At 44.8% G+C, this 26,201-nt stretch overlaps 1 protein-coding gene and 2 non-coding genes across 15 annotated transcripts in view; all 3 read left to right on the top strand.

The window, feature by feature from the left end:
* Positions 1–26,201, top strand: part of PRRC2B (proline rich coiled-coil 2B) — a 71,791-nt gene that overhangs the window by 36,988 nt on the left and 8,602 nt on the right. For 3 of the 13 annotated variants that reach the window (XM_069747546.1, XM_069747551.1, XM_069747553.1), the window contains exons 3-26: positions 1–131; positions 261–363; positions 6,377–6,449; positions 6,591–6,758; positions 7,543–7,787; positions 8,358–8,485; positions 8,573–8,724; positions 8,806–8,896; positions 8,977–9,175; positions 12,332–12,659; positions 13,179–13,342; positions 14,798–15,008; positions 15,281–15,482; positions 20,294–22,231; positions 22,441–22,616; positions 22,690–22,802; positions 22,877–23,000; positions 23,210–23,286; positions 23,571–23,759; positions 23,983–24,177; positions 24,348–24,434; positions 24,887–24,991; positions 25,189–25,381; positions 26,103–26,200. The exon at positions 1–131 is cut by the window's left edge and continues 47 nt beyond it. In XM_069747546.1, the coding sequence (XP_069603647.1) occupies positions 1–131; positions 261–363; positions 6,377–6,449; positions 6,591–6,758; positions 7,543–7,787; positions 8,358–8,485; positions 8,573–8,724; positions 8,806–8,896; positions 8,977–9,175; positions 12,332–12,659; positions 13,179–13,342; positions 14,798–15,008; positions 15,281–15,482; positions 20,294–22,231; positions 22,441–22,616; positions 22,690–22,802; positions 22,877–23,000; positions 23,210–23,286; positions 23,571–23,759; positions 23,983–24,177; positions 24,348–24,434; positions 24,887–24,991; positions 25,189–25,381; positions 26,103–26,200 (5,490 nt within the window). The remainder of the gene's footprint in view (positions 132–260; positions 364–6,376; positions 6,450–6,590; positions 6,759–7,542; positions 7,788–8,357; positions 8,486–8,572; positions 8,725–8,805; positions 8,897–8,976; positions 9,176–12,331; positions 12,660–13,178; positions 13,343–14,797; positions 15,009–15,280; positions 15,483–20,293; positions 22,232–22,440; positions 22,617–22,689; positions 22,803–22,876; positions 23,001–23,209; positions 23,287–23,570; positions 23,760–23,982; positions 24,178–24,347; positions 24,435–24,886; positions 24,992–25,188; positions 25,382–26,102; position 26,201) is intronic. The other 10 variants (XM_069747550.1, XM_069747558.1, XM_069747552.1 and 7 more) reach the window with 7 other exon arrangements.
* LOC138668317 (small nucleolar RNA SNORD62) lies at positions 23,340–23,423 on the top strand. Its single transcript, XR_011319143.1, has one exon. It is a non-coding gene; the product is annotated as a small nucleolar RNA SNORD62 (small nucleolar RNA).
* Positions 25,636–25,716, top strand: LOC138668318 (small nucleolar RNA SNORD62). The gene has a single exon (XR_011319144.1). It is a non-coding gene; the product is annotated as a small nucleolar RNA SNORD62 (small nucleolar RNA).

Here is a 26,201-nt window from a genome sequence, read left to right on the forward strand (position 1 = left end):
CGGCGCATGCCTCCTCCTGCAAACTTGCCGAGCTTGAAATCTGAGAACAAAGGAAACGACCCCAATATTATTATAGTTCCCAAAGACGGGACAGGATGGGCAAACAAACAAGAACATCCAGACCAAAAGAGGTGAGCACAGAGCGAGTGCCCCCTGCTGCTGCCCCGGGGTCAGTGAGAGCACAGAGCGGTGCCTGTGGTCTGCATGGCCCTGTGTATCCACCATGGCTGCGCTGACTGTTTTACCTTCTCCACCCGCAGTTCCAGTGTGACAGTTCCTCAGCCGCAGGAGTCGCTGCCGCAGCAGGGTTTGCCGAAATCTGTCTCCAATTTACAGAAGCCGATCACAGTGAACAGTCCGGAGGTGGGGGACCAACCCTGACTTATCTTTTGCATTGTTTTTCCCTCTTCTGCTGGTTTCAAGTTTGTGTGTGCAGTGTTAGGGTATGTGCACACGTGCAGGTTTTTCGCGATAAAAACGCATTAGAAACTGTAGACACATGCATCCTATCATTTAGAATGCATTCGCAAATTTTTTTGCACATGATGCGTCTTTTTCCGCGAAAAAAAAAAACGCATCGCAGTAAAAAAAAAAAAAAAGCATCATGTTCATTAATTTTGCGGATTTTCTGCGTTTTCCCCTCGATTCTCTGCATTTGGGAAAAAACGCACCAAAATCGCATAAAAAAACGCATGCGGATTTCTGGCAGAAATGTCAGGTTTTTGTCAGGAAAATTTCTGCCAGAAATACTGACGTGTGCACATAGCCATAGTATTTCTGCTTTGGCTCTGGGATGTTCTTGGATCCCTGATTATCCTCTCCTCCACTAGTTTTTGTCCTTGGTCAAATCTTTCCTCTTATCTTGTGCTTTGCATTTGGTGGCCTCAAAAGGAAGCGATAATTACTTCCAATGCTCAAACTGCTGCTCCCTAGAGACTCCTCCGTGATATTATGGCTGAGGCTTCCATTATTATTCTGAAAAACAACCCCTCCCCTCTAATGTCAGTGACATCCCGGCACACATCAATGCCAGGAGGGAGTAGAAAAGGCATGTGCCAGAGGGTCTACTCTCTATCAATAATCTTTATAATAATCTTTATTTTTATATAGCGCTAACTTAATCCGCAGCGCTTTACAGGTTGCACACATTATCGTCGCTGTCCCCGTTGAGGCTGTCAATACTCTTGGAATGATGGAAAGTCCAAATCCATTAGGAGTTGCCTCTCAGTAGACCTTTATCACCCGTACATGGGGGCACCTGATAACTGATCGTCCCTGTTCCACTACAGTAAATTAATTTAAAAAAACACTGGAGAAGGCTAGGAGTTTTGATAAGATAGAAAAGCTTTATTTAACCACAGTACAAAAAATGCTTAAAAAGACACAGACAGTATAAATAGATGTTGTAGAAAAAACACCAGAAAGATTAAAGCACTCAGCAGACCATTTACTTTGTATCATGACCATTATATAGGTAATAGGTGAGGACAATAGATGGAAATAATCCCTTCCCTGAATATCCACAAGAAAAAAAAAAAAAAAGGATGAATCCCTTTTTTTAAATAAATCATGGCCCTTTCGTAAGTAATGTTCACAAATTGCCACCTGGGAAATTCACATACATGTCCACCAGTTCTCTTAACCCCTTTCTGACATCGGACGTACTATCCCGTCCATGTGGGGTGGGCCCCTATGACCATGGACGGGATAGTACGTCCAGCGCGATCGGCGGCGCTCACGGGGGGAGCGCCGCCGATCGCGGCCGGGTGTCAGCTGCCTATCGCAGCTGACATCCGGCACTATGTGCCAGGAGCGGTCACGGACCGCCCCCGGTACATTAACCCCTGGCACACCGCGATCAAAGATGATCGCGATGTGCCGGCGGTGCAGGGAAGCACCGCGCAGGGAGGGGGCTCCCTGCGGGCTTCCCTGAGCCCCCCGCAGCAACGCGATGTGATCGCGTTGCTGCGAGGGTCTTACCTCCCTCCCTCCCTGCTCGAGCCCCGGATCCAAGATGGCCGCGGATCCGGGTCCTGCAGGGAGGGAGGTGGCTTCACAGAGCCTGCTCAGAGCAGGCACTGTGAAGCAGCCTGCACTGCTCTCAGATCGGTGATCTGACAGAGTGCTGTGCAAACTGTCAGATCACCGATCTGTGATGTCCCCCCCTGGGACAAAGTAAAAAAGTAAAAAAAAAAATTTTCAAATGTGTAAAAAAAAAAAAAAAAAAAAAAAAAAAAATATTCCAAAATAATGAAAAAAAAAAAAAAATATTATTCCCATAAATACATTTCTTTATCTAAATAAAAAAAAAAAAAAACAATAAAAGTACACATATTTAGTATCGCCACGTCCGTAACGGCCCGACCAATAAAACTGGCCCACTAGTTAACCCCTTCAGTAAACACCGTAAGGGAAAAAAAAAAAAACACGAGGCAAAAAACAACGCTTTATCATACCGCCGAACAAAAATTGGAATAACACGCGATCAAAAAGACAGATATAAATAACCATGGTACCGCTGAAAACGTCATCTTGTCCCGCAAAAAACGAGCCGCCATACAGCATCATCAGCAAAAAAATAAAAAAGTTATAGTCCTGAGAATAAAGCGATGCCAAAATAATTATTTTTTTCTATAAAATAGTTTTTATCGTATAAAAGCGCCAAAACATAAAAAAATGATATAAATGAGGTGTCGCTGTAATCGTACTGACCCGAAGAATAAAACTGCTTTATCAATTTTACTAAACGCGGAACGGTATAAACGCCTCCCCCAAAAGAAATTCATGAATAGCTGGTTTTTGGTCATTCTGCCTCACAAAAATCGGAATAAAAAGCGATCAAAAAAGTCACGTGCCCGAAAATGTTACCAATAAAAACGTCAACTTGTCCCGCAAAAAACAAGACATCACATGACTCTGTGGACCAAAATATAGAAAAATTATAGCTCTCAAAATGTGGTAATGCAAAAAATATTTTTTGCAATAAAAAGCGTCTTTCAGTGTGTGACGGCTGCCAATCATAAAAATCCGCTAAAAAACCCGCTATAAAAGTAAATCAAACCCCCCTTCATCACCCCCTTAGTTAGGGAAAAATTAAAAAAATGTATTTATTTCCATTTTCCCATTAGGGTTAGGGTTAGGGCTAGGGTTAGGGCTAGGGTTAGAGCTAGGATTAGGGTTAGGGCTAGGGCTACAGTTTGGGTTGGGGCTAAAGTTACAGTTAGGGTTTAGATTACATTTACAGTTGGGAATGGGGTTGGGATTAGGGTTAGGGGTGTGTCTGGGTTAGAGGTGTGGTTAGGGTTACTGTTGGGATTAGGGTTAGGGGTGTGTTTGGATTAGGGTTTCAGTTATAATTGTGGGGTTTCCACTGTTTAGGCACATCAGGGGCTCTCCAAACGCGACATGGCGTCCGATCTCAATTCCAGCCAATTCTGCGTTGAAAAAGTAAAACAGTGCTTCTTCCCTTCCGAGCTCTCCCGTGTGCCCAAACAGGGGTTTACCCCAACATATGGGGTATCAGTGTACTCAGGACAAATAGGACAACAACTTTTGGGGTCCAATTTCTCCTGTTACCCTTGGGAAAATACAAAACTCGGGGCTAAGACATATTTTTTGTGGGAAAAAAAAAGATTTTTTATTTTCACGGCTCTGCGTTATAAACTGTAGTGAAACACTTGGGGGTTCAAAGTTCTCACAACACATCTAGATTAGTTCCCTGGGGGGTCTAGTTTCCAATATGGGGTCACTTGTGGGGGGTTTCTACTGTTCAGGTACATTAGGGGTTCTGCAAACGCAATGTGACACCTGCAGACCATTCCATCTAAGTCCTCATTCCAAATGGAGCTCCTTCCCTTCCGAGCCCTCCCATGCGCCCAAACAGTGGTTCCCCCCCCACATATGGGGTATCAGCGCACTCAGGACAAATTGGGCAACAAATTTTGGGGTCCAATTTCTCCTGTTACCCTCAGGAAAATACAAAACTGGGGGCTAAAAAATAATTTTTGTGGGAAAAAATTTTTGTTTTATTTTTACGGCTCTCCATTATAAACTTCTGTGAAGCCCTTGGTGGGTCAAAGTGCTCAGCACACATCTAGATAAGTTCCTAAGGGGGTCTACTTTCCAAAATGGTGTCACTTGTGGGAGGTATCTACTGTTTAGGTACATTAGGGGCTCTGCAAATGCAATGTGACACCTGCAGACCATTCCATCTAAGTCTGCATTCAAATGGCACTCCTTCCCTTCTGAGCCCTCCCATGTGCCCAAACAGTGGTTCCCCCCACGTATGGTGTATCATCGCACTCAGGACAAATTGGGCAACAAATTTTGGGGTCCAATTTCTCCTGTTACCCTCAGGAAAATACAAAACTGGGGGCTAAAAAAATAATTTTTGTGGGAAAAAATTTTTGTTTTATTTTTACGGCTCTGCATTGTAATCTTCTGTGAAGCACTTGGTGGGTCAAAGTGCTCACCACACCTCTAGATAAGTTCCTTAGGGGGTCTACTTTCCAAAATGGTGTCACTTGTGGGGGGTTTCAATGTTTAGGCACATCAGTGGCTCTTCAAACGCAACATGGCGTCCCATCTCAATTCCTGTCAATTTTGCATTGAAAAGTCAAACGGCGCTCCTTCCCTTCCGAGCTCTCCCATCCGCCCAAACAGTGGTTTACCCCCACATATGGGCTATCAGCGTACTCAGGACAAATTGTACAACAACTTTTGGGGTCCAATTTCTTCTCTTACCCTTGGGAAAATAAAAAATTGGGGGCGAAAAGATAATTTTTGTGAAAAAATATGATTTTTTATTTTTACGGTTCTACATTATAAACTTCTGTGAAGCACTTGGTGGGTCAAAGTGCTCACCACACCTCTAGATAAGTTCCTTAGGGGGTCTACTTTCCAAAATGGTGTCACTTGTGGGGGGTTTCAATGTTTAGCCACATCAGGGGCTCTCCAAACGAAACATGGCGTCCCATCTCAATTCCAGTCAATTTTGCATTGAAAAGTCAAATGGCACTCCTTCGCTTCCGAGCTCTGCCATGCGCCCAAACAGTGGTTTACCCCCACATGTGGGGTATTGGCATACTCTGGACAAATTGTACAACAATGTTTGGGGTCCATTTTCTCCTGTTACCCTTGGTAAAATAAAACAAATTGGAGCTGAATTAAATTTTTTGTGAAAAAAAGTTAAATGTTCATTTTTATTTAAACATTCAAAAAATTCCTGTGAAGCACCAGAAGGGTTAATAAACTTCTTGAATATGGTTTTGAGCACCTTGAGGGGTGTAGTTTTTAGAATGGTGTCACACTTGGGTATTTTCTATCATATAGACCCCTCAAAATGACTTCAAATGAGATGTGGTCCCTAAAATAAAATGGTGTTGTAGAAATGAGAAATTGCTGGTCAACTTTTAACCCTTATAACTCCCTAACAAAAAAAAATTTTGGTTCCAAAATTGTGCTGATGTAAAGTAGACATGTGGGAAATGTTACTTATTAAGTATTTTGTGTGACATATCTCTGTGATTTAATTGCATAAAAATTCAAAGTTGGAAAATTGCGAAATTTTCATAATTTTCGCCAAATTTCCGTTTTTTTCACAAATAAACGCAGGTACTATCAAAGAATTTTTACCATTGTCATGAAGTACAATATGTCACGAGAAAACAATGTCAGAATCACCAGGATCCATTGAAGCGTTCCAGAGTTATAACCTCATAAAGGGACAGTGGTCAGAATTGTAAAAATTGGCCCGGTCATTAACGTGCAAACCACCCTTGGGGGGAAAAAGGGGTTAAGGCATTATATCAGTTAGATGTGCACAACATGGTGGGCATAGAGGGGAGAGGGTAGGGAAAGGAAAAGAAAATCTCTCACCGTGTACTTGAATGCACCCTGATGTACGTTTCGCCGCTGTCAGCCTTGCTTTCTCAAGGGGAGGTAAATGAATGGAGCAGCCGTGAAGCTGATAGAAACAGATGAGAGCTGCCCTTAGCCGTCTCCGTCCGCTCCCGAGACATAATTGGTTACAAGGGGTCTGCTTGATGGCTGATGCTTCCTCACTACAGCGGAGAAATGAGGGGTGCTTGGGATCCGCTTACTAATTATTGTGATTCTTGCAGGAATTATATACTTTTCACATCCCTATTCTTTTCATTTGCCAGCACATAATGGTAAATTAGCACCCGATTGCCCTGTATAAGCGAAGCCTGAGCAGCGGCGATCACCTGATCATTCCTCACTGGCCTCCTATTAAATAGGGTCTTATATTTCACTCCTTCTTACAGACTTGCTGTATATGTATTGCTTATTTACACTAGGCATCCTCTTAAAATGTTGTTTTTTTTATTTATTTATTTTTCTTTCCCCTTTGCAGAATATAAATTTAGTGCCAGGTGGGCCAAAGTCATGGGCTCAGCTGAACGGAAAGCCAGCAGGACACGAAGGTGGTGAGTGACGGGGTTGTGTTAGGAATGCCTGCCTCTGCTGTTCTTGCTGTGCTGACCAGCACTGTGTAGTCGGTGTTGTCCATTTGTTGTGGCTTAGACTAGTAAAAGTGTGACTGCTACTCCAACCTGTCTCTCCCGCAGGTTCAAGGGGCTCAAACCGACTGTTGTCCTTCTCTCCCGAGGAATTTCCAACACTGAAAGCAGCTGGAGAGCAAGACAAGGTTGGCAAAGAAAAGAGCGGCTTAGATCCGTCGTATGGGCCCGGACCAAGCCTCCGCCCCCAGAGTAAGCCCCTCGCCCTGCTTCCCGGTAACCGCTCTGAACGTTTTATTGTCCGTCCTCCCTTTCCCCCCCTTTACCTGCAGCCTATGTGTATTTGATAGGAACAAATTGTCTATATATGATGAACTGCACTGTCTGTGCTTGCATAGAGGTTGTGTTCAGCAGCAGATGCTGTTTAAAGGGGTATTCCACCTTTTACATATCTCATGGTGCTTCCTCAATGCTTTGGAGAGGGAAGGATCTTGTATATCACTGGCATCATTGCCTCCCTGCATTAGCTCTGGTGTCAGATTCCTGGGACAGATAAGCAGCGCTGAGGGGCCCTGAAGACTGGCCCTCTTTCATGCAGCTTTGCCCTTTTTTATTTTTATTATTACTATGAATTGTTTCAATAATTCCACTACCTGAAAAAGCCCCGTGACGTAGGGGTGAGGCGCCATAATGGAAGAGTCACGCAGCCTTTACTTTCTAATGGTGCCTGCGTATGGCTAATAGGCACCATATGGAAATCTGACCAGTGCCCCAGAGCTTTGCTGCATGGTAATGTCAGAGATATGTGTACTTTGCGTAAATTCCCCCCCCCCCCCCAAACATGGCACGAATATATTGATGTAAACAATTTTTGCTTTTGCTGACAGCAAGCAGAGATGTAATATACTGGTAGTCTGTGTGGAGCTCCCAGTTGTCTGCAGCCCTGGAGTACAAGTCCATTCTGGCTTTGTAATAACCCCACGTTGAGCAGTTATGTTCTCCCGATCTGGCCGGGAGTCTTCTTGGTTAACTCTTCTTACCTTTCATGCTCTTGTTGCAGATGTCACCAGTTGGAGGGAGGGCGGTGGGAGAAGCATCACTGGTGTCATCTCCCCAACCGTCTCTCCTGCTGAGCCGGGCAGCAAATCCACTGCTCCTGCAGATGGTGCCCCCTCCACAGTGCAAGCTACTAGTGACCCAAAGGAACTTTCACTGCGCCCGGCTCAGCCCACCCGAAAAGGGGCTTCACCGTTCATGGGAAACTCCTACCATCCACCTACATACCATGATATGCTACCAGCTTTTGTGAGTATTAAAGTCCTATTTAATGTATAAGGACTTGTTTTGTTCTTAGCAGTGTACATGCATTACTTTATGCTGTTACCCTCCAGGGCTGCACTCGCTATTCTGCTGGTGCTTTCACTGTGTACATACATTACATTACTGATCCTGAGTTACATCCTGTATTATATTCCAGACCTTCACTCACTATTCTGCTGGTGCAATCAATGTGTACATACATTACATTACTGACACTGTACTTATCCTGAGTTACATCCTGTATTATACTCCAGAGCTGCACTCACTATTCTGCTGGTGCAATCAATGTGTACATACATTACATTACTGACACTGTACTTATCCTGAGTTACATCCTGTATTATACTCCAGAGCTGCACTCGCTATTCTGCTGGTGCAGTCACTGTGTACATACATTACATTACTGATCCTGTACTGATTCGGAGTTACATCCTGTGTTATACTCCAGAGCTGCACTCACTAATCTGCAGTTTTCAGAGCTGAAATCTCCCAGCACCCATGTGTCTTCTGGCAGTTATTTGGTATGTTGTATAATCTGGGTACTCTGTCTCACAGATGTGCTCTCAGCACCCTCAAGAACCCACTGGGACATTGGATCGAGCTTCCTTCCCCATCCTTTCCTCCCAATCCCGCCTTGAGCCTCGTGTTCCCTTTAGACAGTATCAGATGAACAATCAGGATGGGTGAGTTTTGCTCTGGTGCATTCAGTAGTCATGCCTTTTTGTCCTGTGCCTTCGTTTCATTATCATTTCCTTCTGTCTGATAACCAGCAGAAAAGAGATCAGGCCAAGCGGTGGCGGTTTACGGCCGGTGCGTTCACAGCGCTCTCAACCTGAGAGGGCCCCTCGAGCCACCATAATCAACGCAGAAGATCTGAAAGAACTGGATGACCTAGACAATGACGCGGAAGACGGCTGGGCTGGTAGGCATGGGGAATAACCTGGGGCCTACGCCCGGGAATTCTTGCTAGATCCTTCCTGACTGGTGATCTCGCTAATTTCAGGTCTTCACGATGAAGTGGATTATTCAGAGAAATTGAAATTCAGTGAAGATGAGGATGAAGATGAAGCCCCGAAGGACAGCAGAAGTAAATGGTAGGATTACTCTAGTTCTTGGCCACCCCCACCCCTTGTATCCCACATAGGGTCATGTGGTGATTGTTTTGGTATTTCAGGAATGGCTGGGACTGCAGGAGGCAGCGCCAGGTCTCTTTCACCTCCACTGACAGCACTGAAATGATGAAACACCCAGTGGAGGACGGGAAGGTATGGACCGATCAAGTGGTGCATCCACGGCCAACCAGAAGGGGGCAGGAGCCTGTGCAGGCAGCTCCACGGAAAGCCAACAGCTGGGCCACAGTCGCCGAACACCCGGTAGGGAGGACAACTCCTGATAATGATGGAAAAGTAGCTATAAATATAGGACTTGTAAAAATCCACTCCGCTTCAACTAAAAACTAACTTGTCATATGCAGTTATGTTTTGCCCCTTAGGGGGCAGTATTATAGTGGTGATATTCTTCTACAGAGGTGACAGTTATGTAGTAGTTAGTTCCAGAAATATTTGAACGATAACTGAATCTTCGTGATTTCAGCTCTGCTGGCCACTATTTTAGAATTAAAATGAAACAAATGAGATGTAATTGAAGTGGAGACTTTCAGGTTTAATTTAAAGGGGTTGAACGAAAATGTCCTGTGAAACATGTAGGAATTGTAACCATTTTTCTACAAAGCCTCCTAATTTCAGGGGCTCTAAAGTAATTGCACACATTAACTTTTCCATAAATAAAATGTTTGATGTGGATATATACACACTGCTCAAAAAAATAAACGGAACACTAAAATCCCACATCCTAGATATCGCTGAATGAAATATTCCAGTTGTAAGTCTTTATTCATTACCTAGTGGAATGTATTGAGAACAATCAAACCTAAAAATTATTAACGTAAATCACTAATAATATCCCACGGAGGTCTGGAGTTGTAATGATGCTCAAAATCAAAGTGGAAAATGAAGTTACAGGCTGATTCATCTTCAGTGGTAATGCCTCAAGACAAGGAAATGATGCTCAGTAGTGTGTGTGGCCTCCACGTGCCTGTATGCGCTCCCTACAACGCCTGGGCATGGTCCAGATGAGGCGGCGGATGGTCTCCTGAGGGATCTCCTCCCACACCTGGACTAAAGCATCCGCCACTCCTCGACAGTCTGGTGCAACGTGACGTTGGTGGATGGTGCGAGACATGATGTCCCAGATGTGCTCAATTGGATTCCGGTCTGGGGAACGGGCAGGCCAGTCCATAGCTTCAATGCCTTCATCTTGCAGGAACTGCTGACACACTCCAGCCACATGAGGTCTGGCATTGTCCTGCTTTAAGAGGAACCCAGGGCCAATCGCACCAGCATATGGTCTCACAAGGGGTCTGAGGATCTCATCTCTGTACCTAAGGGCAGTCAGGCTACCTCTGGTGAGCACATGGAGGGCTGTGCGGCCCTCCAAAGAAATGCCGCCCCACACCATTACTGACCCACTGCCAAACTGATCATGCTGAAGGATGTTGCAGGCAGCAGATCGCTCTCAACGCCAACTCCAGACTCTGTCACGTCTGTCACATGTGCTCAGTGTGAACCTGCTTTCATCTATGAAGAGCACAGGGTGCCAGTGGCGAATTTGCCAATCCTGGTGTTCTGTGGCAAATGCCAAGCATCCTGCACGGTGTTGAGCTGTGAGCACAACCACCATCTGTGGACGTCGGGCACTCAAACCATCCTCATGGAGTCGGTTTCTAATAGTTTGTGCAGACATATGCACATTTGTGGCCTGCTGGAGGTCATTTTGCAGGGCTCTGGCAGTGCTCCTCCTGTTCCTCCTTACACAAAGGCTAAGGTAGCAGTCTTGCTGCTGGGTTGTTGCCCTCCTACGTCCCCCTCCTGGTGTACTGGCCTTTCTCCTGGTAGCGCCTCCAGCCTCTGGACACTATGCTGACAGACAGAGCAAACCTTCTTGCCACAGCTCACATTGATGTGCCATCCTTAATGAGCTGCACTACCTGAGCCACTTGTGTGGGTTATAGAGTCCGTCTCATGCTACCACGAGTGTGAAAGCACAACCAACATTCAAGAGACCAAAACATCAGCCCAGAAAGCATTGGTACAGAGATGTGGTCTGTGGTCCCCACCTGCAGAACCACTCCTTTATTAAGTGTGTCTTGATAATTGCCAATAATTTCCATCTGTTGTCTATTCCATTTGCACAGTAGCATGTGAAATTAATTGTCAAACAGTGTTGCTTCCTAAGTGGACAGTGTGATTTCACAGAAGTTTGATTTACTTGGAATTATATTCTGTTGTTTAAGTATTCCCTTTATTGTTTTGAGCAGTGTATATAAATACCTTGTAGAGAATCCTTTGCAGGTAATGATGGCCTGAAGCCATGGGGGTCACCAGACACTGGGTTTCCTCCTTTGTGATATTAGCCGCCTTTACTGCACGGCCTCCACCATGTGTTACAGAGGGTGTGCTGTGCTTTGGATCATGAGCTGATCCAAACCTTCTCCATACCACCTTCTTCTCATCATTCTGGTACAGGTTGATCTTAGTCTCATCTGTCCACAGAATGATTTTTCAACAACTGAGCGGCTTCTTTGCATGTATTTTGGCAAAGTCTAATCTGGCCTTTCTTTTTTTTTAAGGCTGATTAACATATTTTTGTATTTGCTCTCATGAAGTCTTCTCTGTATGGTATATGATGGTAGACACTGCACTTCTGGAGGCAAAGGTGTCCAAGTAGGATCCAAAACAGTCAGCTATACTGTAAAAACACTTGGCACTAGTTTGGTGTATTCAACAGGAATATATTTATTTGTTGTAGCGAAATTTACACAAAAATAGAGACGTTTCGATCAAAACCAGACCTTAATCAGTCATCTGGATGTTGAGGAAACTGTATGCTGTAGCGTCAGGTGAAGGTCTGCTGTGTTCACCGCTCAGACTGAAAGCGCAGACTCTCAATTGACGCTGCAACATAGCTTCCTCAACATCCAGATGGTGCTGGAAGAAGGTGGCGGCGAAACGCGCATCGGGGTGAGGGGACGCTGAGATGAAGAGTCCACAGGATTCATCGGGCCACTGTCAACAAGTGGTAATAACATATAACACCAGCACTGTATGCACTTTATCGGAGGGTTTCAATTAGCACTCGCTAAGCAACATACCTCAATAGTAGTTATATTCTTGTACACAGGGGGCAGTACTATAGTAGTTATATTCTTGTACATAGGAGCAGTATTATAGTAGTTATATTCTTGTACATAGGAGCAGTATTATAGTAGTTCTATTCTTGTACATAGGAGGCAGTATTATAGTAGTTATATTCTTGTACATAGGGGCAGTATTATAGTAGTTATATTGTGCATAGGAGGCAGTATTATAGTAGTTATATTCTTGTACACAGGGGGCAGTATAATATACTTTTTTGCTGCAGTCTTCCATTTGTGGTTTATCATTGTGTTAATGTTCGCGTTTTTTTTGTAGATGTCGACGTCCGCTGCGGTTTTGCGTCAGGCTTCTGTTGAGGAGAAGGATGAGAAAGCGTCTTCGAGGCAAAAGTTTGTCACATCTGAAATATCAGAAGCAGTCGAGCGTGCTCGTAAGCGGCGTGAGGAGGAAGAACGCAGGACTCGCGAAGAACGATTAGCTGCCTGTGCTGCAAAACTCAAGCAACTGGATCAAAAGACAAAACAGGCTACTAAATCCGGGAGTGAGACGCCTAAGCGGATGGAAAACAAGGAGAATGAGGACCCCAGGTCTCCGGTCTCAGACAGGAGTAGTGCTCAGGAGAATGTACAGAGCTTTCGAAGAGGTACGGCCAAATGGTACAGAGGTCTGAGATGTTACATAGCTGTTCCCTTAGGCTACTTTCACATTTGCGGACGAGGGCTTTGTGGAGGGCTGCGTAGTTCCTCCGTTAAGCCCTGCCCACTGCCACGCCTTTTCCTTCAGCTCCGCCTACGTCGGCATGCGTCCTGTGTACCCTATCTTTAACATTGGGTACGCAGGCCATGCGGATGCCTCCGCATCCTTCGTTTTGACGCTGTGCCAACCTGTGTCGAACGCAACATGTTGCATTTTGTTGCAGTTGGCGCATAAACAAAATGACGCATGCGGAGGCATCCGCATGGCCTGCGTACCCAGTGTTAAAGATGGGGTACACAGGACGCATGCCGACGTAGGCCGAGCTGAAAGAAGAGGTGAGGCTTAATGGAGGAACTACGCAGCCCTCTGCAAAGCCCTCGTCCGCAAATGTGAAACAAGCCTTACTGAGGGAGGAGAGTGGTCAATATTCTTACATTGTTATTCGTGGGTTTTACTCTTCTTCTAGAGTTTTCCCAGGAATCTCCCTCTGAGTATTTAGATGAGGAGCCTACAGTAGCTCCACGAGGCGAGAGCAGCAGTGAGGATGACTGCAGAGAATCCATGTCTCCAGTGCAGGATTTCAGCAAACATCAAAAACTGATCCCACCGAGGTTCCAAAGACAGCAACAGGTAATGGGGGGGAGAAATCTGTGATCACTAGAACGTTTCTGATAGTCTTCTACCTCAGAGCTTCACTTTGTATTAGGCTATTTTTTTTTTGGAAATGGTCATCATTCTTGCTGCTATGCGTAGCCATAGACTCTGAGCTCCTATATTGCATGGGGTAGCTGTCCACCGGATTGTGGAGTTGGTATAAAATGGACAGACTCCTAAAATATATAATCCATTGGGTACAGTAGTACAATGCAGGATATGCTGTATATTTTCCTCATAATTTGGGAAAGTTATGAAATGTCCTATAAATGTCTGTTCTGTTCCTGATCTATTGATCTGGGCTTTTAGATGAGATGAATCTGTGCTGCACTTTATGCACATGCTCATTAGTGACCAGTGCTGTGGGGTCGGAGGTGAGATGAATCAGTGCTGCACTTCATGCACACGCTCAGTAGTGACCAGTTCTGTGGAGTTGTAGATGAGATGAATCTGTGCAGTACTTTATGTACAGGCTCAGTAGTGACCAATGCTGTGGGGTCGGATTCAGGGAAATTAAGGAGTCTGATGTTTGGCTAACAGACTCCTCAGCCCTGGTTGTCCATGCATAATTGGATTACTCCGCTTTACCAGTGCAAGCTCTTGGCTGGCACTGAATGCTGAGAAATTTATTTTCACGGGGGGTTCCCAACTCCAAGACACTATCCAGTATGTTGTAGGTGTTATAATAGTATTAGCAAATGCCTCCAATTATAAATGTAGTACAGTTCTTAGTTGCTATGGTCGCGTACCCCATGTGCAGGGAATTGCTAACTGTCACTACATGCACATAGGGTAAGGCTACTTTCACACTTGCGTCGTTTTAGATCCGTCGCAATGCGTCATTTTTTTTAAAAAAAACGCATCCTGCAAATGTGCCCGCAGGATGCCTTTTTTTCCCCATAGACTTGTATTGCCGATGGATCGCGACGTATGGCTATACGTTGCGCTAGTCGTGCACTGGATGCGTTGTGTTTTGGCGGACCGTCGTCACGAGAACGTTCAAGGGAACATTTTTTCGTACGTCACATCCGCCATTTCCTACGCGGCCGGAAGTTCGCCCCCCTCCTCCCCGGGACTTTACAATGGGCAGCGGATGCGTTGAAAAACTGCATCTGCTGCCCACGTTGTGCCGAAGTTTCACAACGTCCGTCGGTACGTCGCGCCGACTCTTAATGACGGCCGCGTACCAACGCAAGTGTGAAAGAAGCCTTAGCGACATAGCAAATCAGCAGAAGTAAACTACATATAGAATTGAAGGTTTTTGCTAATATTAACATACAACTACTGCATATTAGGACAGGATTTTGGAGATGGCTATAATACGTTTTTAAACTTTTGATGCTTGCAGAATTCTAAATGCAGCTCTGGCTGTTGATGAAGTCTGTCTATCAATTCCTTCTGATATATTGCCTTGCGCTCTTGTGTCCTTAGGAGCAGTTGTATAAGATGCAACAATGGCAGCAGCAACAGCAAGCCTACATGGCATCTACCCACACCAACCACACGCGCCCTTTCTATTCCCATCACCCCCAGATGTTGGGGTTTGACCCTCGCTGGATGATGATGCCATCATATATGGATCCCCGGATGACGCAGGGTCGCACTGCTGTTGATTTCTATCCTTCCTCTATACATCCACCAGGTTAGTGCTCTGATTGCACCAGCTCTACCAGCCTGGTGTATCTGTGCCATTGGGCAGAATCACTGTGGGTTGATGTAAAGATCACAAGGGCACAATAATTGTGGATTTATCCTGTGCATTGGGGCACATGAGCATCAGCAGGTCATATTTTCTGTTTGCTCTGCAGCATTGAGAACCGGTCAATATCTGGATTAGAAAGCATGGTTTTATGGTTCCCGGTACCTGGACAAACTCTTAGTGTTGCTTGCTAAATAAACTTGTTTTCTGGCTAGGAGTGATGAAGCACATGATCCAGCAGGAATCCGTGGGTGGAAGCTGCCAGCCAGACGATTGCCAGCCATCAGATTGCCGGCCTCCATCTGCTGAACCGATGTCGGCATGGAGCCAGGACAGCTATGTGCACCTGCAAAGCAAAGCCTACTGCCTGCCTCCCCAGAAGCCAGTGGAAAGTGCTGCAGATGCTGGATACAGCAGGTATCTGGGTACAACAAAATATTGTCCCTCAGCACTAATGATCTGGTCACTTGTTTCCTAGAAAAAATCAACCATATGTCAGGACATTTTCATACAGTCCCATCAGAGCCTAGATCTCTTTTCCTCTCGCACCTCAAGCTCACTGTTGAACCTGTTGCAGAAGAAGTTACCAGGCTCTTGGCTTCTTCTCTCCCTACATCATGCATCAATGACCTTATTCCCTCACATCTTTGTCTTTCACCCCGGCTGTGATTACCTACCTAACTAAAATATTGACAGTCTTTCTTCTGGTAACTGCCCTCTTCATTCAAGCATGCCATCATAATCCCTCTACTAAAAAAAAAGACAAAAAAATAAAAACCATCCCTTGACCAGAAGTTCGCTGTTAAGTATAGACATGTCTCACCTTCCCTTCATCTCTAAACTCCTAGAACGCCAGGTCTGCTCCTATCTAATCCGCTATCTCTCAGATCACTCTGTTCTTCACCCTTTACAATCCAGTTTCTGCTCTTTACACTCTCTACTGATTCTGCCCTCCCTAAAGTCTCTAGTGATCTACCACCTAAATCTAATGGTCCCTGCTGGTTCTCCTGGATCTCTCTGCAGCATTGGACACAGTGGATATACTCCTCTCTATCGACCTCAGGGACACCGTTCTCTCCTGGTTCTCCTCCTACCTCTCTGACCCCTCCGTGTTTTTTTTTTTTTTTTGCAGGTTCTTATTCCTTTAATCTTCCTCTTTATTATAAAGGTTACTTAATCTCAGTCCTCTTCTCTATATACACCACCCCTATTGGACGAACCCCTATTGGACGATCAATCCACGGATTTGGTTTCCAGTATCATCTCTCTTTTTTTGAATCTGATAACTTTTTATTAATATTTTCCCAAAAAAAATCCAGAAATCAAAATTCAGAACAAAACTCCCTCCCCTCTCCTCCCCCCCTCTACAACATTCAATTATAGTTGCTGGAAAAAAATGGGATAAACGTTGATTTATTCTGCTCTGCTTAATAACTGAAGATTTGGGCGTGTTAAAATGAAATTTGGTTTTATTGAATGCGTTTCGAAGTACTGAGACTCTGCTTCATCAGGAAATGCCACAAATTATAGCTGCTGAGAAGACCTAAATATCCATTAGTTGTCTTTTTGGCTAAGTTCACACGGAGATTTTTTGTTGCGTTTTTATAATGCTTTTTTTAAATCTAATTTTCAGTTGTTTTACAGTACCACCAAAGCCTATGCACACGCATTGTTTTTTTTTTTTTTTTTGTCATCAAGATTTTGTGCTTTGCATGTTTTGGGAGTACATAGAGCATGTCACTTCTTTCAGCGGTTTTTCCATTGACTTGAATGGGTGGTGAAAAAAACGCAGGTATCGTCTTTTGCTGCTTTTTTTGTGCCAAAACCTGATTCTATGGGATAGGACTTTTTTTTTTTTTCAACACTAATCAGCATGCACAAGAGACAAATCTAGCATGCGAAAAATGCATAAAAAAAACGCTGCCAAACCACCCCCCCCCCCCCCCCCCAAGGAAAACCTGCTTCAAATCAGGTTTTGCTGTTGAAAAAAAGCCTATTGTGAACTTACCCTAACAGGTAACACTCACTCATGTTACCTCCATCTCCTTAATGACAGCCAATACGTCTTTTAACTGACCTTAGATATAAGAGAATGGCCTCATACAGGTGACAATCCAGCAGCTGTCCGCTGTACATTATAGCTGACAACTTGCTGCATCAGCGATGATCAGTGTTTGCACCGTCCATATCTGTTTAACCCCTTAGATGCTGCTGTCAATAGTGACTACATCATTATGAATGGTTAACAGTGTGGGGGCTACCTCTTTGTCCAAACTTGTGCCCTCAGATCATGATTTTGTGGTCCTGATGTTTGCCATGGCAATTCACGACCAAATCGCGGCCTTAGAGTCTGACGGCTGTAGTAATCTGTTCAGAAGTTAGAGACATTTAGGTGGTAAAAATACACATTTTCATTTCTGTCATACCACTTTGCATTAATTCCTGTAAAGCACCTGAAGGGTTAATAAACTACCTGACAGCAGTTTTCAATTTGTCTAGGGGTGCTGTTTTGAAAATGGTATCATGTTTGGGGGTTTCCCAATATATAGGACCCCTAAAGTCACTTCAAACATGGATAGGTCCCTAAAAAAATAAATGTTGTAAATTTCCTTGAAAAAATGAAAAATTGCTGCTACATTTTGAAACCTCCCAAAATGCTAAAGAAATAAAAACATTTTACAAATGGTGCTGATGTAAAGCAAACATGAGGGAAATGTTATTTATTAATGTTTTCCTGTGGTATGACCATCTGGATTAAAGGGATAATCATTCAAATTTAGAAAATTGCTAATTTTTTTACATTTTTCTCAAATTTTTGATATTTTTTTTTTTTGTTTCAATAATTTTTATTTGAAAGATATCACAAAAATCTCCCAACATAGGAGTATCAAATGTACATAAATCATACAAATATCAACAGTATCGTGGTGTTGTAAGAAGGAGTTATTAATGTTGAGTAACTTAAGACAAGACGAGGACAAGACAGACACAAAGGGGGTTATGCTCAGAATCATGAACAATATATAACCTCTCTATAAAATTACGAAATATTTTTTCGCAACAACAATCATCAGACAGACTTCAACACCAGCTATATCAGGTGTTTTCATTCCTCCGCAGAGGCAGAAAGGAGTTAGTGCCTCACGGGGAAAGGGTGAGAGCCAACTTCACTCGATCATCCGGAAATAGTTCCAGCCATGGCGTCCAGATTTGAAAGAAGGAGTTCCAGCCATCAGTCCTCGTTGCCTGGATGCGTTCATATATCATGATAGTGTTCATTCTATCTTTGACCTGAGATACCGAGAGCGTAGGAGACCTCCATTTTGATGCTATATGTATTTTGGTCGCCATTCCCAACAGTACCACCAGTCTGTGTAGATTTTTGGACAAACCCTGCGGTTTTAGTCCTAGAAGGAAGGTCAATGGGTTCATTGATGTCTCTTTTCCATACATCCTGTCTACCAAAAGCTTTACCTCCTGCCAAAGGTCAGATACCACCGGGCAGGTCCACCAAATGTGTACCATATCTCCATGTGCGTCACAGCCCCTAAAACATTTGTCGGAGACTTGAGGATATATGGCATGCAGCCTCGTGGGAACTAGGTATGTTCTATGTAGAACTCTGAGGGAAGTCTCAACCAGAGACACCTGGTGGGAGCCTCTTGATAAGGCATTACAACAGCTCTGCCACTCCCCCAGCGAGATATCAAACCCCAGGTCCTCCTCCCACTGTTGCATAAATTTAAGCTTTTTCTCTTCCTGTATGTTAGCAAAGGAAGAGTATAAGTAAGAGATGGCCCCCCCACCCAATGGGTCAGTAGAACATTTTTGTTCAAATCCAGTGAGTCGGAAAGGTTTCCCACTCGATACATATTTTCTAGCAAAATCAAAGATTTGGTTAATACGGAATGCTTCTCTAACTGGCGGATCATATTTTTGAATGAACTCTTGTTTAGATAGGACTATGTTTAACGGGGAGCAGAGGTGTTTTATTGTGGTTATTCCTCTTAGATTCCACCAAGAGAAGGACTGGGGGTCAAGACCCGGGGGGAAGACCGGGTTGCAAAATAATGAATTTAGTGGCGTGTTCTTGGTTTGTAGCTCATTCTTAAATCTCTCCTTTCTCCAGAGGAGCAGAGACTGAGCCGCAAAAGGCGACAAATTAGTGATATATTTAGGGAGCTTAGCTTCAGTCCACAGTAGGCCCATCAGTGAGTAAGGTTTCAATAGAAATGACTCCAACTGGACCCATCTAGGTTTATCAACGGTTGTGCAAATTCTAGTTAGTTGGGCAATTTGGGCCGCTTTGAAATAATGTATGAAATTGGGTAAGGAGAATCCTCCTTTTTTCCGGTGAATTAACATGATCTGTTGTTTGATCCTAGGTTTTTTCCCTTGCCATATAAATTTAGAAACCATAGAATGTATATCGTGTAATACTCTCGATGGGACTGGAATGGGGAGGGAGCGGAACAGGTATAGGAACCTTGGGAGGGAGACCATTTTTATGGCATTTATTCTGCCTAACCATGAAAGTGTCAATGACGACCATTTAGTCAGGTCTCGTTGGAAATTCTTTATAAGGGGGGTATAGTTCCATTTATATAAGGTAGATTTGTTATTTTTGATATTTTTAATAAATAAACACAAAACTTATTGACCTAAATTTACCATTATCATAAAGTATAATGTGTCATGAAAAAATAATCTCAAAATCACTGGGATTTGTTGAAGCGTTGCAGAGTTATTACCAGATAAAATAACACTGGTCAGATTTCAAAAATTTGGCTCTGTCACTAAGGGGTTAAAAACCTCCCCAGAATCTGACATTTGAGGACCTCACTCCTCCTGTAACTGGTCAACTATGTTTTGCTTTGTGAGTTGTCTCCTTGCTTAATTGTAAAGTGCTGTGGAATATGTTGGTGCTATATAAATAAAATTGTCATTTATGCATGTATATAGCTGTTAACAGGTTAGATGTGAGATGTATGTGCAGCGTAATAATCATGATGAGACATTTATTGCATAGTGGAAGTTCTTCATATTCCTGTGGGACTTTGTGTTGCCATTCTTTAATTTCAAGACCCCCTGCTTGCTGTCATTAAAAAGGAGAATCCTCGCATGCATCCCTTTTTTTTTTTTTTTTTGCTCATGGATGTCTCTTGAAATATTGTCTGTGTTACTTGGGATGTAAATATGAATAATTTTTTTTTTTTTTCCCCTTTAAGAAATGAAATGTCTTACTGCTCCTCAAGGGAGAGGTCAGATGCAGTGCATGCCCACCAAGAAGCTTTAGCAGAAAGAGGCGAGGAATATCTCACTGGCAGTTATGAGAAGTCTGCAGGAAACTTCAGTAGCTGCATCTCCCCACGAGGCCAGGACTGTTCATACCCGCATCTAGAAAGTGCCGCAGATTCTGCTGTCAGTCGGGCTCCGATGAGCTGCGCGCAGTGTAGATCGTCAGAGTTTATGAATGAGAAGAAGCCTCAGTTTAATGGCTGGGGGTACGTGCACCATCAGAAGTCCTCTGATACCTCAAGTAGTGCAGAAGAAGATAAGGAAGAGCAGAATGTGGGTTGTGAAGCATGGAGGAAGGAAGACCGAGGCAGCCAGGACTCTACTGGTGGTGCAGACTGGAGGAATGAGTCCACCACCAACTCCCCACAGGCACACTCTGAGCACCTGGGAAGGAGTCGTCGCACTGGTCCTATAAAGAAACCGGTGCTCAAAGCGCTTAAGGTGGAGGAGAAGGAGCTGGAGAAAAGCAAACTTGAATCCAAGGAGCCAGTAAAAACCATAAAGGAGAAGCTTCTGGCAAAGCCTGAGAGCACAGCAAAGCTGGAGCCTGCTCCTATAAGCTCCTCGTCAAGCTCTACAACTGAGGAGAAGCCACAACTTACTGTCAACGATTCGGAAAAAAATCCCCAAGAGAAGGTGGAGAAAGCATGGGGCATGAAGTCATCTACTCGTGAATCAAACACAGCTTCCCAAACCAAAAGGAGCAACTGGATATTTATTGATGAAGAGCAGGCTTTTGGGGGTAGAACCCATGGCCGTGGAAGAGGCAGAGGGTTCAGAGACTTTACGTTCCGAGGCCGAGGTTCGACCGGCCCTTATAATGGTCAGAGGGTTAACAGAGGCAGAGGGCTCCGAGAATTTAACCCCACTGAGGATTTCCGAAATAGGGTCCCCCGAAGGCGCGGTGTTAGTGAAACGCACAGTGAAGGGTCCGAATATGAGGAGCTCCCCAAACGCAGACGTCAGCGGGGGTCAGAAAACGAAAGCATTGTGGAAAGAGAAGCCGATGACACGAGGAAAGGAGACTTCCAAGATTCCTGGCGCTCCAATAGAAATTACTCTGACGAGTCGAATAGTATAGACTCTAAATCCAGGGCCCCGAGGGCTTTTGGGAGGTCTCTTCCTCCCAGACTTAGCAACAGTTATAGCAGGCGGCCCTTCATATCCAAGGAGTCTTCACACTGGAGTGCCAAGTCTGGGGGGTCGAACTGGCAAGAGTATAGCATACCCTCAGACTCCTATGTCATGCGGCATAATGCCGACAGAGAGCATGGAAATGACTACAGCTACTCCGACTCCTTCCATCACAGGAGAGGATTCGATGAAACCCAAGGAGATGATCGACGGACATTTTTCCAAGACGAATATTCAGATCGGGAGAGTCTGGATAAAAGATCATTTGTGAGGAGACGACCTCCTCGTCAAGATAAACCCCCAAGATTTCGACGCCTCAGGCAGGAGAGGGAATCTGCCGGGCACTGGAGCAGTGAGGAGATTGGGAGCATTATGAACAGCCATGAGCACTGGCAGACCCGTCCAAGGATGCCGCTTACCGAAAGATCGGGGCCACCTGCCAGGCGTTCTCCTGACCACTGTTACCACAACTCAGAACATGTGAACGAGGATTGGGAAACTGCATCAGAGAGCAGTGACTTCAGCGAGAAGAGGCCTGGAGAGGTGGATGGGGATGGAAATCTTTCCGGAAACTGCTTTTCCGAGAAAAGAGAACTGTCCAAAAGGAGCTTCTCCAGCCAAAGACCCCTAGTGGACCGACGCAAGGCAGAATCTTCTGGGTATGATGAGAAGCCATCAAGGGTCGGAGGGAGCTCTCGGGACTATCAGCAAAACCCATCTTCTGGGAAGACCAGGTAAACTGGGTCTACAAAGCCAGATGGTGTTAGTGGGGGTTAGGTGAAGTTGGGTTTCGTACAGTTGACATTTCTCAACTCCCCAGACAGATTATTAAAGGGGTATTAAACATTTATCGCATGGCCACAGGACACAAATATCGGATGGATGATGGCGCTTAGCTCTGCTTCCTTCTTACATTTTTTTTTCCCCCCTTCTATCCTTAAAGTCGCTGCTCTGAAGACTCTTACACACAAGATGGCAGCCACCACCGCTATGGGTTAGAAAGGTCTTCTCAGTGCGATATCGCAGAATGCAAGAAGTCAGAGCGAGATTCCAGGCCGGCAGGGCTAAAAGTGGGCGAGAAATCGGAAACTATGACTGCCTTTGAACTGAAATATGGAGGTAGATATGATCTTTGTTCTGTGTGACTTGCAGACAATATGAGATTTGTCATTAATGTTGCTGCTGCCTCCAGACTCCGTTATTGAGGATGATGTTGATCTGGGTGGAGAGCCTTATTCAGACATGACCAATAAACCACGACGAGCTCTGGATAAAGATCGTAGGAAAAAAGATCAGATGGTGCAGGTGAGAGATTTGTGTCTCTAGTGTATTCCATAGGACTTTACAGGATATCTCAATCTGTCTGCTCTGCTGTATAGGTGCCCACCAAAAGCAGCAGCATACAATCAAGGATCCCTCCTCGCTTTGCCAAAAAGCAGAACAGCATGTGCATGGATCAAACCGATGTTCCTGGGAAAGAGATCTGGGAAAGCGGCAGTCAAAGTTAGTAATGGTCCTTAACTCATATAATCTGTAGATCTGGAGCATGTCGTGGGGACTCTTGCTGACAGTACCCATGAATTAAAGGGAACTTGTGAAGTAGACTGCATAGTTTGCCATTGAGGTGAATGCAACAAATGCTGCAAAACCCATGCATCAAAATGTAATTCCTGATCTTAAGTGCCATGACAATAATTTGTTCTCCTTTCTAGACATCTCCGTCCAGTCGGGAAGTGATTCCTGGGGTAAGCCTGGCAGCAGTTTCAGTACAGAGTCTGCGCCCTCTGAGGTGAGATTTCTGGCTTCTGGACATGCATTCATCCCTGTAATTACTTGCTTTGGTCTCTATGATGTTCCAATAGATCCTGCCGACCCTTCACCATGTACTCAATAGAAGGGAAGTGAGGAGACGTATGTACTGAGAGACTGCTCCTCCTCATTGGCCTTGGGATTGCAGCACACAGGGATGGTCATTCACCCCCTCCCCTAGTCTCCTACAACAATCCTAGACTTACAGGACCCAGCAATCGTCCTGCAGACTTCATGTAGTCTATCTTGTGACGTTATTCGTAGGGATTCAAAGGCAGCCAGGGTGACAGCGGCATTGACCTCAGTGCCGAATCTCGAGAATCGTCCGCCACTTCCTCACAGCGTAGCTCTCCATATGGGACAATGAAACCAGAGGAGCTGAATGGTGCCGTCATGGTTGAGACGAAATCAGAGTGTCCTAAAGAGCTGGGTCAAAAATCGTCAGAAAAGAAGGTGTGTTCCATCTTAGTACGATGAACTAGACTTCTAAATGTGCTGTGCCGGTAGAGAACTTTTTAGTGGGTCCATCAGTAGGATGCTGCACCGCCATTGTCCTGCCGCTACCGGTTTAGTGAACAAGAATCTGTCAGTTTTCGTAATTCTCCCATGTTCTGGATGTGGGTTCTCTTCTCCTCGGTCTACACTATTTGCTTACCTCGTGCCTTTTCTCTTGCAGGAGCCAGATTCCAGTTCTGGAATGAACAAGGAACACAAGCCAGGTCCCATTGGCAACGAGCGCTCTCTAAAGAACAGGAAAGGTTCAGAAGGAGCGGAGCGATTAGAGGGCAGCCTGCCGCCTGTAAATACTGTCGAGATCCACGTGGATTCTGTTCTTCCCGTGCCTCCTATTGAATTTGGAGTAAGCGCAAAAGTGAGGATTGTCTTGCTATCCTTTCCTAGCAAACTTGCCCCTCCTGCTGCTGCCGCCGCTTCCATCCTGAATGACTTCTAGTTGTATTTTTCTCTTTTATCAATTTGTAAAAATAAACATTCATTTTTTTATTTGTGTTTTTTTTTTTTTTTTTTTTTTCCCCTGCACAGGATGCAGATTACTCATTACCCCCTGGAACTTCTCCTGGACCTTCTGCTAGTTCTGTTGCCAAACTTCAGGATGCTCTAGTGAACAAGGTGAATATATCATTCATCTTGCCTTTACACTTGAGACATTGAGGTCAGGAACCCCCTGTCGTGATAATAATGGGGTCTTTATGTTGGATCCATTGCTTTGCAATACTTGCTGCAGCCCCTGGGTGACGACTCCAGATCTCTCCATGTACAGGCGGAGGGGAGTGTAGACAGCGGAGCTGATGCTGAGTATTGTACTGCATTTATTACATCTGTAATGATAAATACTCCAGTGATGGGAATACTTTAAATCAGGGGTCCTCAACTCCAGTCCTCAATTCCCACCAACAGGTCATGTTTTCAGGATTTCCTTTGCATTGCACAGGTGATGCAATTATTACCTGGGCAAGACTAAGGAAATCCTGAAAACATGACATGTTGGTGGGCCTTGAGGACTGGAGTTGGGGACCCCTGCTTTAAATGATATTGAACTTACTGTTTTCTTCTTATTGCAGGCTGGTCTATCACAGTCTATACCCATGCTGAGAAGAGACCATCACCTCCAGCAAGGGATGGGACTAAACCCCATGTCATACCCCACTGCCGACCTCACACTGAAGGTAAAGATAAAAGGCCCCTCCGTGTGACTAAATTCCCACCACCCCTGTCTGCGCACAACTCTCTGGTGGGAGCAGACCGATTCACCTGCAGGATCATAAAGCCTATAGATTTCATTCCATCTCTTTCTGATGGCTCCCTATAAGTGACTTTGGGGGTTCCCGTATTGGGATTAATTTATTTCCTCTGTAACCTGCAGATGGAGTCTGCCCGCAAGGCCTGGGAGAACTCGCCCAGTTTGCCGGAGCAGAGCTCCCCTGCCGGCCCCAGCTCAGGGATACAGCCGACCTCCAGTGTGGGAACTTCTACAGGTGTCAATTACAGCTCCTTTGGGGGGGTGTCGATGCCTCCCATGCCTGTTGCCTCTGTGGCCCCATCAGCTTCTTTGCCAGGTATCCTTTTTTTTTTTTTTTTTTTCTCCTTTTGCTTGAAGTGCTTATTTTCAGTCCATATCTAGAGCTGCATTCATAATTCTGCGCGCTATGAAGCAGATTGGCTGGTTCAGAATTTTACACTCTGCTGTAGGCTGATGGGTCATTACACAGTCTCAGGGGGGACCACTTTTGAATGCAGCTCTGGGTGTGAGTGGAGATAGCGGGATGTTACCCTGCATCAGGCTTTATATTGTGCTGATGATGATATTCGGTTTCTGTGATGCTCCAATAGATCCTTCTGACCCTTCTCCTCGTACTCAGAAGGGACCTGAGGAGATTTGTTTACTGAGAGACTGTAATGGGAATTATATTATTTTATTTTTTGGGGGTATTTTACGACTATCAGGTCAGGGAGGTGAAAACAAAAAAATCTCCTAGCCTGGTGGCACATCCTCTGTAGTTGGCATCCACTGATCGGCTGCAGCGTTCTCATTTTTTGTGTGGTATGCTAACGCTGGTGCACTTTTCACTTTCCCACTGGTTGTTGATCCCTGCAGACCAGTAGGGAATGTGGCACCGGACCAGGATGTGAATATTATATTCACTTCCCTGGATCCACCAAAAAGAGGCTGTCCAGTAATGGACAGCTCTTTTTGATCTTCTGATCACAGGATTATTGCTCTCAGGATTTCTTCTCTTCTGTCTTTCTGCATTTTTTTTTTTTTTTTTTTTTTTTTAGGTAACCACATTCCCCCTCTCTACCTGGAAAGTCACATGTTTGCAGGGCAGCCGCGCCTCGTCCAGCAGACAATACCTCAGCAGCAAGGATACCAACAGG

The sequence above is a fragment of the Ranitomeya imitator genome, chromosome 2 (assembly GCF_032444005.1).
Source record: "Ranitomeya imitator isolate aRanImi1 chromosome 2, aRanImi1.pri, whole genome shotgun sequence".
Lineage (NCBI taxonomy): Eukaryota > Metazoa > Chordata > Amphibia > Anura > Dendrobatidae > Ranitomeya > Ranitomeya imitator.